Source organism: Mchenga conophoros, linkage group LG23 (genome assembly GCF_057382185.1).
Source record: "Mchenga conophoros isolate Kocher_MC1m ecotype Shallow Benthic linkage group LG23, M_conophoros_male_GT1.1, whole genome shotgun sequence".
NCBI classification, from domain to species: domain Eukaryota; kingdom Metazoa; phylum Chordata; class Actinopteri; order Cichliformes; family Cichlidae; genus Mchenga; species Mchenga conophoros.
In genome coordinates this window covers 41,682,381-41,704,521 of record NC_140547.1, presented here as the reverse complement: position 1 = coordinate 41,704,521, position 22,141 = coordinate 41,682,381, and the positions used below count along the sequence as shown (strand labels likewise).

At 43.1% G+C, this 22,141-nt stretch overlaps 1 protein-coding gene across 1 annotated transcript in view; it reads left to right on the top strand.

Annotated features, from left to right (window-relative positions):
- Positions 1–22,141, top strand: part of LOC146547889 (voltage-gated delayed rectifier potassium channel KCNH8-like) — a 61,051-nt gene that overhangs the window by 7,614 nt on the left and 31,296 nt on the right. Inside the window, exons 2-7 of the mRNA XM_085264263.1 lie at positions 14,150–14,383; positions 14,493–14,624; positions 16,027–16,172; positions 16,862–17,120; positions 18,905–19,062; positions 21,333–21,540. Of these exons, the coding sequence (XP_085120389.1) occupies positions 14,150–14,383; positions 14,493–14,624; positions 16,027–16,172; positions 16,862–17,120; positions 18,905–19,062; positions 21,333–21,540 (1,137 nt within the window). The remainder of the gene's footprint in view (positions 1–14,149; positions 14,384–14,492; positions 14,625–16,026; positions 16,173–16,861; positions 17,121–18,904; positions 19,063–21,332; positions 21,541–22,141) is intronic.

Genomic DNA, 22,141 nt, shown 5'->3' with positions numbered 1-22,141 from the left:
AGATTAAAAGTGCAAAGAGGCTCAGTGATATTTTGGTTTTGTGCAACTACTCTTTTGCTTTGTATTAACAGCGCAAAAATATATCTATTCCCAGTATTTCAAAAAAATGATGAGTACAGCGTGGGGTAAAATTGTCCGCAAGCATTCTGTACATTTGGTGAGGGTGTATTTCCATGGCTTGGATTAAGCTCTTTTGTTCCCATTAAGGAGAAGTCTGAATGCTGGTTCCTTGGCTCGGTAACAACCAAGCTAATCACAGCTTTGGATGTGGGATTAAGAATGTGGATGTCATCTTCTAGAAAATGACTGCATCCATAACAACGAGAGACAGAAAAATGCTTACAAAAAAATCAAGAACCAAGGCTGAAGATAATGTGCTGTCAGGGTTCTCAAAGAAATAACGCTTGAATTAATACATTGTTTTCTTTGTTAAAATGCTCCACGGGTTCCCTGTGGAGTTTTTGACCGAGTAGTAGTGCTTTGGAGGAATGCTTTTATGAACATAAGATAAGATAAGATAAGATAGAACTTTATTAATCCCTCGGGTGGGTTCCTCTGGGAAATTCGACTTCCAAAAAGCACAGCAACGACCGAAGTTACAGTTACAGAATTGTTATATATATATATATATATATATATATATATATATATATATATATATATATATATATATATACACACACACACACACATATATAAATACAGAGACAAATATAAATAAAATATACAAAGGGGATAAATAGAATAAATAGGAATAAAAAATAAAAATACAAGTGAATTGCACATTTCAACATGTTACTTACTCTAGGTTGTGTATAAAAGATGGATAAAGCCACCATCATGTCACTTATCAAATTTAGCTTTTTGGTTACATTTTTTTGTTTGTTTGTTTAGTTTGTGTTTAGAGCCATTAGTGAGCAAATTTGGAAGAGAAGGTAGAGTTATCAGCTAATGCTAGCAAGCTTGCTATGTTAGCAAGGTGTATCTTTATGCTTTTAGCATGGAAGACTATGGAAACTAACTTATTTTGAAGCTCAGTCACACTAGAGTAAAATAAGACAGCAAACTGCTGTAACAAGGAAAGATTAGTGGCTGCCCATATGATCAGCTGACTGGGCTGAATTTAGTTTTGCTACTTTTTAGCCGTTGGAGGTCAAATGTAAGTAGTTGCACAACTAGTTGGATACCCAGAGATTCAGTGTGCAACACCCTAAACTTCTGGGTGAAGACTTTCAATCACAAGTTTGACTCTGCAATCCAACTGATTGCAGTCTCACAAATACTTTCCATCCAGTTGATAAATGCAGAGAGACTGCCAACACCACATAATGGTGGCTATATCCATCTTTTATATAAAACCTAGAATAAACAACACATTCATTAAAGCATTACTCAAGCACAGTTTGTCTGTGATGCATCTCTTTGCAATAGATGACTCAACTCAGCTAGTTGCCAACTTGTTGCATTCTGGTTATTCCTATATAAACGCAGGGTTGCAAAGTGATTTGGTCATTTTGCAGCAGCTACCTCACTATTTGTGGATGACTTTCTTAATTTCTGTTTTAAATCTATGAGGTTCTGGCTGGACTGGGAATGGAAGTTAGTTAATGTGAATCATAGACAGCAGCAGATTGTTGCTGACTTTTCACAGTTAACTGCTGCATTATCACAAACAGATTGCATGCAATTGCCAACTTAACTCCACTCAATCTCAAACGGACAGCAGACTGAATCTTGTTGTCGTTTTATTTCCACCTTGATGCGCCAAAGGCACTTTGACAATGACAACTGGCTGGGAGTGGCTGTGGACCCTAACCCATCTTCAAAGCAACCATGTCAAAGGGGCACAGTTGCAATAAATGCATGTGGTTATGCCTGGGTCTCCAACTCCTGTTGTCCCTAGTGTGCCATCTTTTAGCTCTTGGGTGTTGCTGCTTTGGACTCAGATGCATTCATGCATACATGCTACACAGTCCTACACATTCCTACTGACAGTTTACAGGAGCTAAACTTGGAAGAACACTACAGAAGAACTGCTAGGCTTGAATAAAAATTGTCAGGGTGCCTTTATTTAGTGCTAAGCGATACTGCAAATTTTAGTTTTGGTCCAATACCACGTAAATACAGGACTGAGCTTACTTACTAAGCTTAGAGGACAGAAAGAAATATTGATCCTATCGGGTTAGTATCGATCTGATACCAATACCAGCACTGGTGTCAATACCAGCGCTGTATCCAAACAGATATTTGGATTGCTTTGTTTTAAAACATCATTGTCAGTAATTACAAATGTGGTAACCATTTTTGTTATTTCATTTTCCAAAAATACCCATTGTGGGATTTTTCTATCACATCACCCTGAAAGTTTAAGAGTCCCAGTAAAATCTCCTAATGTAGCCTCATTTGAAACCCTACCTTTGTTCTTTTTCAAAATAGGCTCACTGCTATTAAATATTAATATATTCTTTCCTTCATTCTTCCCTTTAATCATTTCAAATGTACAAGGCTATTTTTCTGGGTGAAGTGATTCATCAAATCCCATTATATTCTGTCACACTCTTCAGAATCGCCGGATTCTTACATGTGAAATTATTGAGCTCCTCCCTCTCCTGCTGCCTGACAGACCAGCTTGAATGATCAGGTGTTATTACAGCTGGTTTCTACGGCAGCACACCTGGTAAAAACTGACAAGAAGGAGACAGCACCAGCGTGGCTGCTGTCAGTGCCCGTCTACCCGGCTTTGTATGAGTAACGCGGCTTCACACTTGTTACATCTCAAGCTTCACTGTGGTCCGTTGTTCATAAAGCTGTACATTAGGAGAGAAAAAAACAAACGCAGAAAAAAACAGCTGCTGGGAACATGAGTCTGTCATGCTGGGCTTTTCTGAGCTCATAGTCAGCAAAAACATGCTTTCGCCGGCTTCGCAGCTGCCTTTAGCTAAGCACAGCCACAAAATTACACTTCACTGATTGATATGCCCTTCTGCAGTCAGCAGCACCATATGGCCTTTATACAGAAACATACATTTCCTCCTACATATTGTGGAAACATAATGGCCATGATGGATGGGTGAGTGAAAATAATGTTTGAACTGATTTACTTACAATGTTTGTTTGTAGGTGGCGGCGAACTAAATTTGGAGTGAAAGAAATGAATGCGCGACTTCACTCAGCAACTTTTTCTTTCAGCCAATAACCAAAGCTTATATTTACAGTTTTTCCTCCCAGCAATCATAAAAAATAAAAGAAACAAGCTCTTTAAAAGAATTGCCAGCATTTGGGGAAATAAACATCACTGTTTTGCCATCAGTTAGATCAGAAGTTTGATACTATTGAATCCCAGGTGACTCAGGCCTCGAGACAGGTCGGCAACCACGTGACAATTACAGGTTGCTAGGAAGAAATGTGTTTCCCCACTACCAGCAGCAAGCAAATTAAACTTTTATATATCATAAAGTCTTTTAACAGTTGCTGGAAGTCCATCCATTTTCTTCCCTTTCTCTAATTCTGTCACGGTCCTGGGTCGGGTCGACCCAGCATTTTGAGTTTCTTATGTTTTGGTTTATTTTTGCATTATGGATTGGTTATTCTCTGGTGATACTGTTTTGATTACAATTATATTTTGATTCTTTAGTTATCTGATGATGATGTTGATGACGATGATGATTATGTTTGGTTTAGGTTGCCTGTGCTTGGTCTTCTCTGCCCGTATGTCCCTCTGTTTGTCCATGACGTCATTATGCCTGTTTACGAGTCTGTCTCTGTCTGGCGTGTGCTTCCTGTCTTATTTTGTAGGTCTGTGTCCTTTGTCAGTGCGTTCAGCTTTGTGCTCTCCCTGTCTCGTCAGTGTAATCAACGTCAGCCGTGTCTCCCAGCTGTTTCCTCTTTGCTCCGTTCACCTCTTGTATTTAGTGTCTGTGTCTTCCCCTACTCGGTGTCGCGTCGTACCCTCAACTAGCTGTGTGTTCTGCTTCTATGTTCCTAGTGTTTGGTCTCCTGCTCCAGTTTAGTGTTTCTTTCCAGTGTTTCAGTCCTTGGTTCCTCTGTTCTGACTTTTGGTTTTCTTTTGGTGAGTTTAGTTTGTACGAGGTTTTTCCCAGCAATAAAGCTGCGCCTTAAGTTTCACTTCCGTGTCTGAGTTCTGCATTTTGGGTCCACCACTCCTGCTTGCCTGCCACACAGCGATTCATGACAGAACGACGCGACCAGTATGGATCCAGCAGACTCACTGAGGAAGCGCAGCTCAGCCTTTGACGGGACCCGGCTAGCGCTTGGAGGGCCTCCGTGCTGCCGTTCCTCACTAGCTGCTTACCCTTCGGTCCACTCACCTGCTTCTTCCCCCCGGATGCCCCGGTCTCACAGAAAACGCTCCCGCCGGTCCCGGGAGGATTACTATGAGACCGCGAGCAACCAGCTTACACCAGCTCAAGCTTTCTACAAGATGTTAGGGATCATTATAGTGCCACCCGACTCACCCAGCGTTTCCACTTCACAGCAGGAGCAGCCACAGCCGAGTCATTCCTTGTCACATTCTGCCAGTGCTGCTTCCTCTTCTACTTGGAAGCGGCGAACGTGCCGCCAGCACTCACGGCTCCGGCAGGAGCCTGGGACTCTTCTCGACCAACCGCCTAGGGTGAGTGACAAAGTCCCCCTACATTCGCCTTCTGTGTCGAGGGATAAACGTACCGTTTCCCCCAAGGCCGCTAACGTCAGCTTCATGAACTCTAGATCTTCTGTTCCTCCTGTTCCAGAAAATGACAGTATTCATTTTGAGAGCGATCGTTTCCACTTTGGTTCAAAAGACTGTGCTTCTGATGCTCCTTCGGACCCAGGAGTTAAGACTGTTTCATCTGGAACTGTTTATTCTGGGGCTATGTCAGCTCAGTTAGCCGCCCGGCCCGAAGCTCAGTTAGCCGCCCGGCCCGAAGCTCAGTTAGCCGCCCGGCCCGAAGCTCTGTTAGCCGCCCGGCCCGAAGCTCTGTTAGCCGCCCGGCCCGAAGCTCAGTCGCCACCTCCACCACATTCAGCCTCGCTTCCCATAGCACAGTCACATCCACAGCCTGACTTACTACAAACCTTATTTCAATCCTTAGCCCAGTCAATAGCTCAGTTGGTAGAGGAATCATCAGCCTTATCGTCAGCTCGGTTTCCAACTTCACAACCATCATTTTCCCGACCTTTTCTTCAGTTGCCCTCAGCTCAGCCACCTATACAGCCATCAGCTTCACCTACACCTCCGGTACAGCAAGCTATGTCTATCCAACCCTTACAGAACTGTTCCACAACCTTGAATCCTAATCAGAGAGACAAACCAAACAATATTGTTATCAGTCCTCAAAAGCTGGCCAGTTCTGAGACTGAGATTCACTCCAGGGCCTCCCCAGAGGCTGGGTTTCAGCCCCCAGCAGACTCTGGACCCCTGGCGGTTAAGAAGCCAGCTGAGGACCGCACCCGGCCGTTGCTGCCTGAGCAGACTCAATGCTCTGTGCAGCTGCAGTCTGCCATGTGTTTGCCAGAGGCCCGTGTGCCTGGTTCTGTTCTGTCCCTGCCAGAAGCCCGTGTGCCTGGTTCTGTTCTGTCCCTGCCAGAGGCCTGTGTGCCTTCTGGTTCCGATCTGTGCCTGCCAGAGGCCTGTGTGCCTGCTGGTTCTGTCCTGTCCCTGCCAGGGGCCCGTGTGCCTTCTGGTTCCGATCTGTGCCTGCCAGAGGTCCCCGCGCCTGCTGGTTCCGATCTGTGCCTGCCAGAGGTCCCCGCGCCTGCTGGTTCTGTTGCGTTCCTGCCAGAGGCCCGTGTGCCTGCTGGTTCTGTTGCGTTCCTGCCAGAGGTCTCCGCACCTGCTGGTTCTGTTCTGTGTGTGCCAGGGGCTCCAGTGCCCACTGGTTCTGAGACTGTTTTTGCTGGGGGGCCCGAGGAGCCTGTCCAGCCTTCTGCCTCGTCAGCTGGGGGGCCCGAGGAGCCCGTCCAGCCACCAGCTGCTCCACCAGCAGCCTCATCCACGCTTGCAGCAGCAGTTTCATCCATGCCGCCACCTGCTGCAGCGCCTCCGTCTGCATCCTCCACGCCGTTGCCTGGCCCGGCCTCTGCTGCATCCTCCACGCCGTCGCCTGGTCCGGATTCAGCATCCTCAGCGTCGCCTGGTCCAGCGCATGCTTCGGCTTCATCCGCTTCACCTGGTCCAGCCACTGCTTCATCCTCGCCTGGTCCGGCCTCCGTGTCTTCATCCTCGCCTGGTCCGGCCTCCGTGTCTTCATCCTCGCCTGGTCCGGCCTCCGTGTCTTCATCCTCGCCTGGTCCGGCTTCCGTGTCTTCAGCCTCGCCTGGTCCAGCCTCTGCATCCCCGTCTGGTCCAGCCTCCGCTTCGCCTGGGGCTGCAGGGGCCACGCAGCCTTCAGGTCCCCTACTACCGCCTCCACATCGTCGGTCATCTGCCAGGCCGCTTGTTGGGCATCTCCGCCACCGTGGACGCCCTCCTGAACACCCTCCTGAACGCCGCCACTGCCTTCCGCGTGGCCGGCCCCCGGAACTGTTTGCCCGTCGTCGCAGTTGCCGTCCACACGGTCGGCCCCCGGAACTGAACTGTTTTGGCCTCCTGCGCTGTCGGCCTCCGGGTCGGCCCCCTGAACTTGACCTTCTGGGTCTTTCTGGGCTCTGTCCCTCCTTCCTGGTCCCCCGCCGCCCACCCTGGTTGGGTTGTTTTCTGTTTTTGGCTGTTTTTTGTGCTTCTGTTGGGCGGTCTGGAGCCCGCCCTTGAGGGGGGGGGTACTGTCACGGTCCTGGGTCGGGTCGACCCAGCATTTTGAGTTTCTTATGTTTTGGTTTATTTTTGCATTATGGATTGGTTATTCTCTGGTGATACTGTTTTGATTACAATTATATTTTGATTCTTTAGTTATCTGATGATGATGTTGATGACGATGATGATTATGTTTGGTTTAGGTTGCCTGTGCTTGGTCTTCTCTGCCCGTATGTCCCTCTGTTTGTCCATGACGTCATTATGCCTGTTTACGAGTCTGTCTCTGTCTGGCGTGTGCTTCCTGTCTTATTTTGTAGGTCTGTGTCCTTTGTCAGTGCGTTCAGCTTTGTGCTCTCCCTGTCTCGTCAGTGTAATCAACGTCAGCCGTGTCTCCCAGCTGTTTCCTCTTTGCTCCGTTCACCTCTTGTATTTAGTGTCTGTGTCTTCCCCTACTCGGTGTCGCGTCGTACCCTCAACTAGCTGTGTGTTCTGCTTCTATGTTCCTAGTGTTTGGTCTCCTGCTCCAGTTTAGTGTTTCTTTCCAGTGTTTCAGTCCTTGGTTCCTCTGTTCTGACTTTTGGTTTTCTTTTGGTGAGTTTAGTTTGTACGAGGTTTTTCCCAGCAATAAAGCTGCGCCTTAAGTTTCACTTCCGTGTCTGAGTTCTGCATTTTGGGTCCACCACTCCTGCTTGCCTGCCACACAGCGATTCATGACAAATTCAGTGCTGTAGCCGGTTTGGACTCAGCTCCCAGCTAACCCAGAACATCCTCATTTAAATTAAATTAAATTTGGAAATAATTTGTAACACTTTTTCTGAACAGGAAGCTCCATTTTTATAAGAGTATAGTTCCTTTGCTGTGCATGGTGTATTCCAGGAGACCAATAAATAATACAACTTGACGTTATCACCTTATTATCCTCCCTTTAGTCAGCGTTTTGCTGTGTAGCTGCACGACTTAGGGTGCAAAAAAGTAAAGCAGCATTCATCTTCTCATCTAACTCGCAGAAATTGTGGCTTTCTCGTACAGCAAAGTGAAAAAAAAAGTTTTCACAGGACTCATTGCATCCGAAAAGCTAAGAACACCCCACGATTTAGTGGCTTTTAGAACCACCTTGTCAGCAATTGTTATTGCTTTCTTTATTTTGTTGTTATTGCCACTCCTCTTTGCAACCATCTTGCAATGCCGTTCAATGTTTATTTACAGTGTTTTTATCTTCATTCTTTTATGAAGAATGGGTGTGCGGTGTGTGCTGACAACTGCCTCAGGATTTGAGTTGAGGTCTCGACTTTGACTGGATCACAGGAAACACCTTGATTCTTTTCTTTTTCGGCCATTGTTGCTGTGTTTAGGGATCATTGTCCTGTTGCACGTTCTAGTTTGGGTCAGACTTTAACTGTCCCCACATTTAGCCTCACATTTGACTCTAGAATACTTTCGTATGCAGAGGAGTTCATGGTTGACTCAGTGACTGCAAGGTGTAAAGGTCCTGTGGCTCCAACAAGGTCAACTCATCACTACGCCACCACCGTGCTCAACAGTTTCGATCAAGTGTTTGTGCTGATATGTTTAGTTTTCTCTGTTATGACCAGGCATCTTCACTTTGATCTCATCTCTCCAGAGGACATTGTTCCAGAGGTCTTTTGGCTTGTTCAGATGCAGTTTTATAAGCTTAAGCCATAATGGCATGAACTTTTTGAAGAGAAGAAACTTTCTCCTGGCACCATTTTTTTCTAATTGTACTGTCATGAACTTTAACATTTAACATGCTAACTGTAGCTGTAGCTCTTTGTTTTGTTTTTGTAGTTTCTCTGAGCATTGCATAGCCTGACCTTTGGTGGAATTGACTGGGTATCCACGCCTGAGGAGACTGAGACATTGTGTTAACACACCTGAATGCTCCAGACCAGCAAACTGCCAAAACTTTAGTTTTTTTTAAGAGATGCTCACACTGGCTGGTTATCAGCCAATCAAACGCAGTTGATTAGTAGCATTTGGCTGCTATTCTTTTATTATGTTATGAAAACTTTATTTTTCACATGTCTGTGTCACAATAAATGAGATTTTATTGAGCCATATATTTAATGATGACATAATATGCACAAAAATATTTTTTGTCAGTTAATTATTCTGATTTACAACTTCAGTGTACTGCCTCGGAGAAGTATGTGACTTTCCATGAGCCTCTAGCACTGAGAGGCAGTTTGTATTTATGTCTGAGTAGTGCTTCAAGGTCTGGCAAGAGCATTTACATTGGGCATGCTTTATTAATGTGCAAATTATAAAATGTCATTGTCCCCAGTTATTTAAGCAATCTCCCTTTATATGCATCTATTGATCCATCTATTCCTGCTCATCTCATTCAATCATAGGCTCTCTCATCCTGTATTGCTCACATTCTTCAAAGTGGTTGCTCCAGTCCCCCAGATTCATGCATGCATGGACTTTAATGATCTCAATGGAATGAATGCCTTAAGAGTGTGAGTCAGTTATAATACCTAACCCAATGTCTGATAATGAATTATTCAAGGCTGGCTGCATAACTTAAGCTGTCAAAAGATTTGTCATAGCTCTGGCTTATATCATAGCCTGCTCGTCAAGTTACGTATGCTTACATACACACACACTAGCAGTCAAAAGTTTGGACACACATTGTAGATACTCACTGAAGACATCAAATATATGAAGCAAGATATATAGAATTATGTAGCAAATAAAAATTGATAAATAACTCTAAATATGTTTTATATTTTAGATTCCTCAAAGTAGCGCTGTCAACAAAGCCCTTTGCTTTGTTGACAGCGCTGCAAACCCTTGACCTTCTCTCAATGAGCTTCATGATGTAGTCACCTGAAATGGTTTTCGCTTTACAGGTGTGCCTTTCTTAAGAACCAATCAGCTAAGTAAAGAGAAACAACAGTTCATCATTACTTTAAGAGCTGAAGCTCAGTCAGTCTGGAAAATTGCTAAAACTTTCAATGTGTCCTCAAGTGCAGTCGCAAAAACCAGGTGCTACAAGTGCTACAATGAAACTGGCTCACATGAGGACCGGCCCAGGAAAGGAAGACCAAGAGTCACCTCTGCTGCTGAGGATAAATTCATCCGAGTCACCAGCCTCAGAAATCACAAGTTAACAGGACCTCAGATTAGAGCCCAGATACAGTGGCTTGCAAAAGTATTCGGCCCCCTTGAACTTTTCCACATTTTGTCACATTACAGCCACAAATATGAATCAATTTTATTGGAATTCCAGGTGAAAGACCAACACAAAGTGGTGTACACGTGAGAAGTGGAACAAAAATCATACATGATTCCAAACATTTTTTACAAATAAATAACTGCAAAGTGGGGTGTGTGTAATTATTCAGCCCCCTTTGGTCTGAGTGCAGTCAGTTGCCCATAGACATGCCTGATGAGTGCTAATGACTAAATAGAGTGCACCTGTGTGTAATCTAATGTCAGTACAAATACAGCTGCTCTGTGATGGCCTCAGAGGTTGTCTGAGAGAATATTGGGAGCAACAACACCATGAAGTCCAAAGAACACACCAGACAGGTCAGGGATAAAGTTATTGAGAAATTTAAAGCAGGCTTAGGCTACAAAAAGATTTCCCAAGCCTTGAACATCCCACGGAGCACTGATCAAGCCATCATTCAGAAATTGAAGGAGTGTGGCACAACTGTAAACCTACCAAGACAAGGCCGTCCACCTAAACTCACAGGCCGAACAAGGAGAGCGCTGATCAGAAATGCAGCCAAGAGGCCCATGGTGACTCTGGACGAGCTGCAGAGATCTACAGCTCAGGTGGGGGAATCTGTCCATAGGACAACTATTAGTGGTGCACTGCACAAAGTTGGTCTTTATGGAAGAGTGGCAAGAAGAAAGCCATTGTTAACAGAAAACCATAAGAAGTCCCGTTTGCAGTTTGCCACAAGCCATGTGGGGGACACAGCAAACATGTGGAAGAAGGTGCTCTGGTCAGATGAGACCAAATTGGAACTTTTTGGCCAAAATGCAAAACGCTATGTGTGGCAGAAAACTAACACTGCACATCAGTCTGAACACACCATCCCCACTGTCAAATATGGTGGTGGCAGCATCATGCTCTGGGGGTGCTTCTCTTCAGCAGGGACAGGGAAGCTGGTCAGAGTTGATGGGAAGATGGATGGAGCCAAATACAGGGCAATCTTGGAAGAAAACCTCTTGGAGTCTGCAAAAGACTTGAGACTGGGGCGGAGGTTCACCTTCCAGCAGGACAACGACACTAAACATAAAGCCAGGGCAACAATGGAACGGATTAAAAGCAAACATATCCATGTGTTAGAATGGCCCAGTCAAAGTCCAGATCTAAATCCAATCGAGACTCTGTGGCAAGATCTGAAAACTGCTGTTCACAAACGCTGCCCATCTAATCTGACTGAGCTGGAGCTGTTTTGCTAAGAAGAATGGGCAAGAATTTCAGTCTGTAGATGTGCAAAGCTGGTAGAGACAGACCTTAAAAGACTGGCAGCTGTAATTGCAGCAAAAGGTGGTTCTACAAAGTATTGACTCAGGGGGCTGAATAATTACGCACACCCCACTTTGCAGTTATTTATTTATAAAAAAATTTTGGAATCATGTATGATTTTCGTTCCACTTCTCACGTGTGCACCACTTTGTGTTGGTCTTTCACGTGGAATTCCAATAAAATTGATTCATGTTTATGGCTGTAATGTGACAAAATGTGGAAAAGTTCAAGGGGGCCGAATACTTTTGCAAGCCACTGTAAATGCCACACAGTGTTCCAGTAGCAGACACATCTCTACATCCACTGTTCAGAGGAGACCACATTTGACCACAAAGGCCTGATTCACACAAATCAGGCCTTTGTGGTCAGAAAAAACTACTAACAAGCAGAAGAGATTTGTTTGGTCACAAGAAACACAAGGAATGGAGATTAGACCAGTGGAAATCTTTGCTTTGGCCTAATGAGTCCAAATTTGAGATCTTTGTTTCCACCTGGCATGTCTTATGCGATGCAGAAAAGGTGAACTGATGGTCTCTACATGCATGGTTCCCACCGTGAAGCATGGAGGAGGAGGTGTGGGGGTGCTTTGCTGGTGATTTATTAAAAACTGAAGGCACACTGAACCAGCATGGCTACCACAGCATCCTGCAACGACATGCCATCCCAACAAGTTTGCGTTTAGTTGGGCCATTGTTTATTTTTTAACAGGACAATGACCCCAAACACACGTCAAGTGTGTAAGGGCTATTTGACCAATGAGGGGAGTGAGTGCTGGCCTCCACAGTCACCTGACCTAAACCCAATCAAGATGGTTTGGGATGAGATGGACCACAGAGTGAAGGCAAAAGGGCCAACAAGTGCTCAGCATCTCTGGGATCTTTTTGGAGTCACTTCCTGCTGGCCATTAAATAGGATTTTAAATCAAATCAAATCACTTTTTATTGTCACATCACATGTGCAGGCACACTGGCACAGCACATGCGAGTGAAATTCTTGTGTGCGAGCCCCACAAGCAACAGAGATGTGCAAACACAACAACACAAACGAGCAAAATACAAGAATGGCCAACCTGAAACTAATAAATATATGTACAATATATAATAGTGTATGCATTTCTGGATGTGTATACTAAATATTTTCCTACGTGTGTGTGTGTGTGTGTGTGTGTGTGTACACATTTTTACAAATTAAATAGTAAAAAAATAAAATAAAATAATAATAATAAAATATATAAAATATACAGAGTTGAATATGTGCAAAACAAGTGGCATTTATATACAGTGTGGAGTGCATAATGTTGAAGTTCCAGTAGTGAAGCTGAGGTGTCTATGACGTGTTCAGCAGTCTGATGGCCTGATGGAAGAAGCTGTCTCTCAGTCTGCTGGTACGGGACCGGATGCTGCAGAACCTCCTTCCTGATGGAAGCAGTCTGAACAGTTTATGGCTGGGGTGACTGGAGTCCTTGATGATCCTCCCCGCTTTCCTCAGGCAGCGCTTCCTGTAGATGTCTTGGAGGGAGGGAAGCTCACCTCCAATTATCCGTTCAGAGCACCGCACTACTCGCTGGAGAGCTTTGCAGTTGTAGGCGGTGCTGTTGCCATACCAGGTGGTGATGCATCCAGTGAGGATGCTCTCAATGGCACAGTGATAGAAGGTCCTGAGGATGCGGGGGCTCATGCCGAATCTTTTCAGTCTCCTGAGACACCACTGCATCCATCACTTATATACAGTCTGTGGTTTTATGTTATCTAGCTGTAGACTTTATCCAAGTCAGTCTAAATTCCTCATAGTAATTCATATGAGTATATATTAAAAGAAATTATAGAAAAATGTATCACACAGAATTAATTTTAGTTTAGTAACTGAGCTATGGCTAACTATTAATATATTATATAGCTTTAAAAATTGGATATGTCAGTATTTATATAATAGCTAAATGGTTAGGTGTTATGTAACTAGTTTTTATGATATTATAACAGCTAAAGCTTACTTTAAAATCTCAAAATGTCTACTTTTGGGAAAAGAAATTAAATAAATAAATCACTGAAACCTCCCAACGATAGCATATAAATGGTGGAGGGCAGGCACATAATAAGACTGTGCAATGTAAATTTTCTCAGAGTAGAATGTTGTAGCCACATGACGATTCAAAAAAAATTATAATGAATATAGAAACCTGCAAAGAGATGATTTCAAATTAACAGAGTAATATAAAAATCTTAACAATGTTAACTACTGGCCAAAGCCGACACAAAGAAGAAAATACTGTTGCTAATTTCAGTCTGAAACTATTTAAAGGTTAAGTAAGGATAAATTGATGTGGCCCCAAATCATAAAATATGTGATTAAAAACAAAACAAAAAAACAGCTGAAGATAATAAGAAAAAAATGATAATGCACGGGAGGTGCAGAAGACGAACAAAGTAAAGGAGATGATTATTTTTTTTGAAGTTCATTGAAAAGCAGCAGGCATGTTAAATTCTCCTTGAGGACAGCTCTTCAAAGTGAGAAGAAGCCTTTTAGAGCCAAACACGCAGCGAGAGTGAGTACTGAAAGAAAAAAAGAAAAGACAGCCGTGGATGAAATTTTAATGCGATACCTTTTGAATAATCTTGGTGAACCCGTAGGTGCTGACCCCACAACGTGGTGCATAAATGTGACAGGATGCACAGCAAAACAAATCCTTAAAGGCACAGCTCCCAGCCTCAGCTGGTTTAAGCTGTTGTTTGGTGGTAATTAAGTATTTTATCAGCATTTAACAACAAGAGAGAACGACTTGAGCTTTCTGGTTTTGTTCTTTTGTCCTCTAACTGCTCTCCAGTTTTCTTACACTCTTACCTTGATTATGTTTCTCCTTTTTCCTCCCTTGTGACTTTGCTCCATCACTTTCCCATCTTCCTTCCGCTCAGACAGCAACTTCGTCCTGGGGAATGCTCAGGTCCAGTCTCTCTATCCCATTGTCTACTGCTCCGATGGCTTCTGCGAACTGACCGGCTTTGCCCGCGGCGAGCTGATGCAGAAGAGCTGCATGTGTCACTTTCTGTACGGGAGTGAGACCAGCAACCCTCTCACCACACAGATGCAAAAAGCTCTGGATGAACGCCGGGAGTTCAAGACTGAAATCATTCTGTACAAGAAGAGCGGTAAGACTCGGCTGCTGGAGCAGACTGACAAGTTAAATAGTGTTTAGTGCAGTATTTCTTTTTTCCAAACCAATATGTGTCTGTGTTCTGATCTCTTTTCCTTGAAAAGGCTCTAAGTTCTGGTGTCTGTTGGACATTGTTCCCATCAAGAACGAGAAGGGCGAGGTGGTTCTGTTCCTGGTCTCACATAAGGACATCACAGAAAACAAGGACCAGGACCGTGACAATGAATCTGACATTGGTGAGCACCATCCACTCCCTGTCCAATTCACGTGAAATGAGCAAGGCATTAACGAGAATCAGTCAAACTACCTACTTCACGTACCTGCTGTCAGTTCTGTCGAGAAAGATGGCAAAGAGCCGATCAGTTCATATGATTCCTTTAGAGAGAAGGGGTCAAATAAAAACAACATCCTTTGGACTATTGTGCATGGACTTAGAAAACACATAAGCACAGTGCTGTGCATGAATGCGCCAGCACATATTCACTGAACAAATACACTTTGCATTTAAAGAACATGATGTGAGCATACAGTGACATGTGAACGCGTTGCACATGATGAGCTGTAAATAATGCTAGTGGTTCGAGCAAACGCAGAGCTGCTGCAGCTGTCTATCTAAAGGTCTGATGGAGCTTTATGAATGAATCAGTGCAGCTTATCACAGAACACAAACAAGTCGATTCTCCTGCTTTCCCAAGCAGTAAATTTTGGGCAAACTTACTGTTAACATCAAATACTTAAAGCACATATCGAGATTCCTCTGTGCCACTTTGACTGTTTATCTGAAAATATCCAAAGTGGACACTTACATTTTCACATGGTCTAATATTCCTATGTCGGTGACAACGTTGGTCCAAAATCAGCATCGCAGCTGACTTGTTTACACTGTCTTAGCATTCAGATGCATTTAGTTAGCGTTAGCCAAGACGTTAGCTTACTGTCACGAGGAACCCAACGTGAGAAACCTAAGCTTGGCTAACAGAAAACCTGACTTGATAAAATATTTATTATATTGTATGAATTCTTAAAGAAAACACCTGAAATGCTGAGTTTTATATAAACAAAGGCATTTGGTTTTTCCTTTTCCTCCATATTCCAAAGCTATGACATCACAACAGCGTCAGTTGCAACGCTGACGAACACCAACATGGGAATATCAGACAGACCTACTTTACAGTGAATTCATCGCCAGTTTTTCTGTTTTGTTTCAACTGGAGGGGATTTGCCATGTGCTGAAAACTTTTCTGTATGTGTGGTTGAGGGATGTAAAGACATAACAACCAGCTCCACAGCAGCAGGGAGTAAATGTACAGCATCGCTCCACTAATCTAATGCTGTCATCACCTCACGTATTAGTGTAGTGTTTTACACGACCTCAGACATTTAGATTATGGCTCTCCATAGCTATGGTGAACAGCCATGACCTAAAGTGAAACATATTAGCTTTAGATTACAGATCTCGGTGGAGCCAAACTACTACAATGTTCATAATGTTGCTCAATTAAACCAGACAACAGTCGTCCTCAAGCTATCTCTCATTTGCCTCCTTTTAGATTCAGTTATAGGCATGTGCAGGTTAGCACGGTGAGAGTTTCTGCCACATTAGTGCTTTGTTCTCCTATTGTGTGCCCTTGCTCTCAGATGAGGAAACTGGTCTGGAGATTCGCCAGATCAGCTGCCCCTCAGGCTGTAACATGGAGCGCCGGCGCAGTCGGGCTGTCCTCTATCAGCTGTCGGGACACCTGCAGAAACAGGACAAAACCAAGAGCAAGCTGAAGATCAACAATGTGAGATGTGCTGTGTTTGGTGGTTTAAATTATTCACAGCCAATGCCTTTTTTTTAAAGTTCAGTGACCTCTGACTTTTACTCTACAGTCACAATTCTCCTTTGCTAAGTATCAATAAAATATGCACAGAGGATGCGCCATTTTAAATATAAATACCCCGTCACAGACTTTCAAACCCTGACTAAGCCTTTAGTAAGGCCAAAAGTCGCAGTGTCATCAGCATGTTTTGTCTGTAGGGAAAGCTGCAGCCTCCAGGAGAGTGCAACTGAAGCGCCATATAAGGTGTCAGGGGTTTACTGGCTTTACTGATTAAGAGGGTTGTCATGGTTTCAAGAGCTTTGCTTGTGATTGTGATCTGCATATCAATTCAAAAAGATGAAGGCTTGTAAATTTAAGCAACCTTTAATGACATAAAGACTGCCAAACTGCCTCCAACATGCGAGGAGCAGTCGGAATAGCCATTTGTCTTCAGCTTGGCCAATTTTATTTAGATTTGATGGCGATATAAGTCTCAATCACGCCAATCCAGTGGAACCATAAATTATACCTTCACATCTAGTGCTAAAGATGAAATATTTAATGGAGATGAAAAGCCACTCCCCATTGTTAACTTGGCAGATATATAATGCTAATACTGTTAATTTATGCCCATTAATTCTCATGTGTGTTTTTCCATGCTACACATCAAGAGCGTTCTCGGAGCCAATGCGAACCCTGTCCCCGAGTATAAGGTGGCCGATGTCCAAAAATCCCGTTTCATCCTCCTTCACTACGGTGCATTCAAGGCCGGCTGGGATTGGCTGATCTTGTTGGCCACTTTCTACGTGGCCATCACAGTTCCCTATAACGTTTGCTTCACAGCTGTGGAAATACGAGAGGACGGCGGCTCGGCAGCGCGAAACCCACCGAGTGTCAGCGATATCTTGGTGGAGATACTTTTTATCATTGGTAAGCCCGTTTTAAGATGCTTCCCCTCTCTCTGCCAGTCATTTCTCTTTTAACTCCTATCATTTTCTATCCAATTTTATGAACCATACTTAAAAATGAGCACCTTTTTTTTCTGGTGGAAACATCTATGAATGGTGAATATAATATGAGCCTGAAATGATCAAGGATCCATATAGAAGTCACACAAAAGTATTTACAAAGGCCCAAATCCCATAAAAGTTTGCGTTAAACAGTCTGTGAGACAAATGATACCCACTCTCCTGACCTCTCGAAAAGTCCCTTCAGTCAAAAGCGGCTGTTAGTGTCCATGTGACTCTACATCTCCCATTGCAGCTGCACTAACCAGGTCACCCAGGCCTGTGTTTTGTTCCATTTGTACCAAAACATGAATACAGTTTGTGTTTAGGTAATCTGGTTCAGTCTGGAAGTGGAACTTGTAAGATCAGACTGCTTTAAAAGCCACCAGGAGCTCACATTAGTCACTCGTGTAGGCAGCTGTGTCATTTATCTCTTTTATACAGACTTTTTTTTGGGGAGAGCAACATTGAAACTGAGGAAACTAGTGCACAACTGCTGCCAGCAGCTGGTTAGCATAAACACTTTAAACAGGAAGAAACAGCAAGTTTTGCCCTGTTTAAAAGTTAAAGTGAAAAAACAAACAAGCAAGACAGGGTTTTCTTTTTTCTTTTTTTTTTCCATTTGGCTTTGTTTAGAGCGGCAATGTCAAACTCAGTTTACATCGTAGGCCAAGTACAGCCCACTGTGGCAAGGCAAGTTTATTTATATAGAACAATTCAACAACAAGGTGATTCAAAGTGCTTTACAGAGACATTAAAAAACAAAAACAAATAAAAAGCATGATTTAAAATCGATTTAAAAAAACAGTAGATAAAATCAGTAGTTAAAATGTAAGTTTTGCCGAAAATTTTAACAACACATCTCAGTTTTTCTGCATGATGGGCTTAAGAAATAAATCTATAAACTTACAGAAAAAGTTCTGTTAGCTCATTGCACACACTGTCCTGTAATTATCAAATGGAAAATTGGCAGAAACTCCTCTTTTTCTTTTTTTTTTTTTGTAAATTTCAAAATTAAACAGTGAAAAAACAGGAACTTTCTGTCATCTAATGGTTTATCTTATACTTATTTACTGGTGAATTTTGAATGAACGTGGAGAAGGTCCTTTAAGTTATGAAAACACAGATAAAAGTAAAATTTATGCCACCCTTCAAAAAATAATTTTTAAAATAATTTAAGTTTCATGCGCTTCCTTCCATAGCCGTCAAATGACTTTAAAAAAGCGGGTTGATTCTGGCCCCTGAGACTTATGTTTGACAACCCTGGTTTAGCAAACACAATACATGTTTGATTTACAGGTACTGGTTGTGCTAGCTCAGTCCCTGTGGTTCTGCGGAGTAACTGGCTGCTGGCTTTAGCCTCATATTTATGCTACAGGCATGGCTGCAGTATCAAGTTTCTCATCTACTGCTCATAAAAAATGCAAGTAAAAGTTACCAAACTGACACAGTGTTGCTTTAGGTAAGAAAGTGACTGATTAATCACAAGAAGGAGAGTCAATTAGACTTTAAGGTTTTGGCACACTGCTAAAGCATTTCAGCCTACATTTGTGATGTCATTCTTTTTCTTTCTTGTTTTGTCTGTGGTGAAGGTGGAGTTCCTTTTTTTTGCTAGCCAGTTCTATTTCAATAGAAGTTGGGTTGGTCTTGGTCATCCAACTGGGTCATCTCCAGATTTAATGATGCCTTTCGTGTGCTTCGTTCTAGATATCGTGTTGAACTTCCGAACAACTTACGTGAGCACGTCGGGTCAGGTGGTCTACGACGCCCGTTCTATATATATTCACTACGTCACGTCCTGGCTGTCTGTGGATCTGATTGCCGCCTTGCCCTTTGACCTGCTCTATGCCTTCAATATCAGTGTGGTGAGTCTGCAGCAATGACTTTTAGTTGGTTACACAAGGGTTGGAATAGAGGCATGGTGCATAAATCCTGCTTGCTTGACTGTTGCTTATGCTTTTGTGATCCTTTAGTTATGATTTTTATCCATTTTTGTGCACGTGACATGAAGGTAGTGGCTCTAAGGGCCCCGCTGGCGGTCATAGACCTCATTCTTTTATCAGTAGCACTCTCCTGCTGCTCAACTCTTTCACTGCTCATTTAATAAGGCAATTAAACTGAACATGCTCAGTGGTCACCGAGACGACAATGCCTGCACTTAAACTCACAGAAACCTGAACTGAAAAGTGACTGACAACTTTTTGTTCCATATTTTGTTGAAACGTTGCTCTTCCTGTGCAAATTTGTTGCAAGAGTGGCTTCAAAAAGGAGGAAAGCTGAGAGGGTTAGTATCAACCAGAACTCATTATAAGGTAACTGGTAATTAAGTTGATAAATGAGTACGCTGAGGACAAATTACCGTTTGAGACAAGTAGATTAGCCAGATGATGTTCAGTGCAGATCCTGATAGCTGTTCATGCAGAAAACATTGCGACTGGCACATGAGGCTACACTACACTTTTTACTTTGGTCTAATATTTATTTTGTTTTACTACTTTTTTATAGAGCATTTACAGCTCATGTCCCCATTGTGCTGTTTCTAATAAAGAGATATGTCTGTACTTTCAGGGGGTTGCAAGTCCAAAAGGCTGTGGGACTCTAGATAAGGAGGACCAGACTTCTGGCACTTCTTTAAGGCTTCCTGGTTGCATCCTTAACCACTTGATGTTATAAACAGAAAATTAAAGTACTGATGTGACAAGTGGAGTGTATATACTGTATTTTTTCAGCTAAAATGCAGTTAAAATTTTATAATACAGATGGGCGATGACCCAAAAGATCGAAGAGTGTATGTCCTCCAAAAACCCCCCAGAGATTTATTAAAGCAACGAAGTGGAATATTCTTACTCAGTCAAGTCAGTCACCTGATCTGAACCCTATTGAGCATGCATGTCACTTGTTGAAGACTAGACTTCAGACAGAAAGCCTCACAAACAAACAGCAACTGACAGCCGCTGCAGTGAAGACCTAGCATAGCATTAAAAAGGAGGAAAGCCAGCATCTGGTGATTTCCATGAGTTCAAGACCTCAGGCTGTCATCGCATAGAAATGAAGACTCTATTTTCAGTTATTTCATTTGTCTGGTTACTTTTGAGCCCCTGAAATGATGGGATTGTGTTAGACTTTTATGCAATCCTTTTTTTCAACCTCCTAAATTAAAGCTGAAAGTCTGCACCTCAGCTGCATCTGAGTTGTTTCATTTAAAATTCATTGTGGTAACGTACAGAACCAAAATTAGAAAAATGTGGTATTCAAACACCACTTTAGTGAAGTCCCAGAATAAAACTGAGGAGCTGGAAATCATAATAACAGGTGCCTGTTTAAAAAATTAACTTTTTTCAGATTTTTTTTGTGCAACACAACCATGCAACTAAAGACAGATCTGTACAGTGTGTGATTAGCATGACACTGAGTTGGGGTTTTTTGGTTTGTTTTCTAATCATTTATTTTTTAGATTATCATCATCATATTTTTGTAACTCCCCCCCCCCCCTGTGATTAAAACAGGAGCAAAGCAGAGCAATCACACACCTGTTTCTTCTTTGCCGATTCTTAATCACATCCAGGTTTCTGGAATTAATTCTTGTCTCTGTGTGGTGTAATCCATCTTGCATGTGTGGAAACCAGTGAACAGGCTACTAATTGGACACAGAAATGAGCAAGGAATGAGAAAAATCAATATCGTGAGCATGTTTGAGGAGGTAAGAGGGAGCATCAGGACTGTTTTCACTAAAGTATGATAACATCAGTGACTTCCTCTGCCTGCTACAACTGAATTTGAACCAGCTCTGAATTTATTTTCTTGGGCTATTTTAATTCCGTCTGTGTTGTAAGGATACTGAGACATGTTTTTGCTGTTTGTCTGTGCTGTAAATAGGTTTGTGCACCAGGTCCCTCAGTAACATAGCTCACTATCAAGGTGACTGATTAAGACTGTCAGTGTCCACCAGTACTTCTAATTACAAACCTTCCCCAGCTCCAGATGTGAAAAAGATTAAACCTGACTATTTCTAATTCAAGTCACAGTAAATGTTCTACCCTACCTATCTGAGAGTAACTAATCCCATCCTAATGAGCTCCACTTGTCATATTTCCCGTTACAAGTTTTCGCCTTCCCTTCTGTCTCTGACTCCCAGAACTTCGGCGTTCACATGCTGAAGACGGTGCGCCTGCTACGCCTTTTACGCCTCCTGCAGAAGCTGGATCGTTACTCCCAGTACAGCGCTGTGGTCCTCACGCTGCTCATGTCCACCTTTGCACTGCTGGCCCACTGGATGGCCTGCGTGTGGTACTTCATTGGGCGCAGCGAGATCGAAAGTAATAGCCTCACCTCTTGGGATATAGGTTCGTGTCTGTGTGTCTGTATTGTGGTTTCATTTAAAGATTTACGGGGATTCATTAGATGGGGGAGCAAAAGAGCAAAGAGACAGGGAGACAGACCCAATCAAAGATTGTGCGTGTCATTTTAAATGCTCCGAAGCAAAGCATGAAGATACTCTTCTACGTGCAGCTTGTATGTGTGTCCTTTCACTGCGAAAACACTTCTAATTATGGTGATCTGTTTCCCCTCCTACTGCGCTCACCGGTGCCAAACAACAACAATACTGCGAGGTGCATGTGGTGCTGGTGCTTATCCTGTTTGAGCGATTTAACGCAACAAAGCGCAATGAGACAAAAGAGTAGAGAGGGAGGACGATGGTGAGCAGCGGTTAAAGATATATGGTTTTCTCTGATTTGTAGATGCACGTGGATGTAAATGTACACGTGGGGTGGGCTAAGGTGGAGAAGTGGGTCAGCCGTTTATCATAGGGTTGGTAATTGAACTTGCACAAATTGCTTCCAATGAGCAGGCTTGTTCTCCACTAGTCAGGCTTAATGAGAGTTGTGCACACGAGGTTTAAAAGCTCTCTTACCAGTTTATTTATGTAACACTACACAAGTCAGC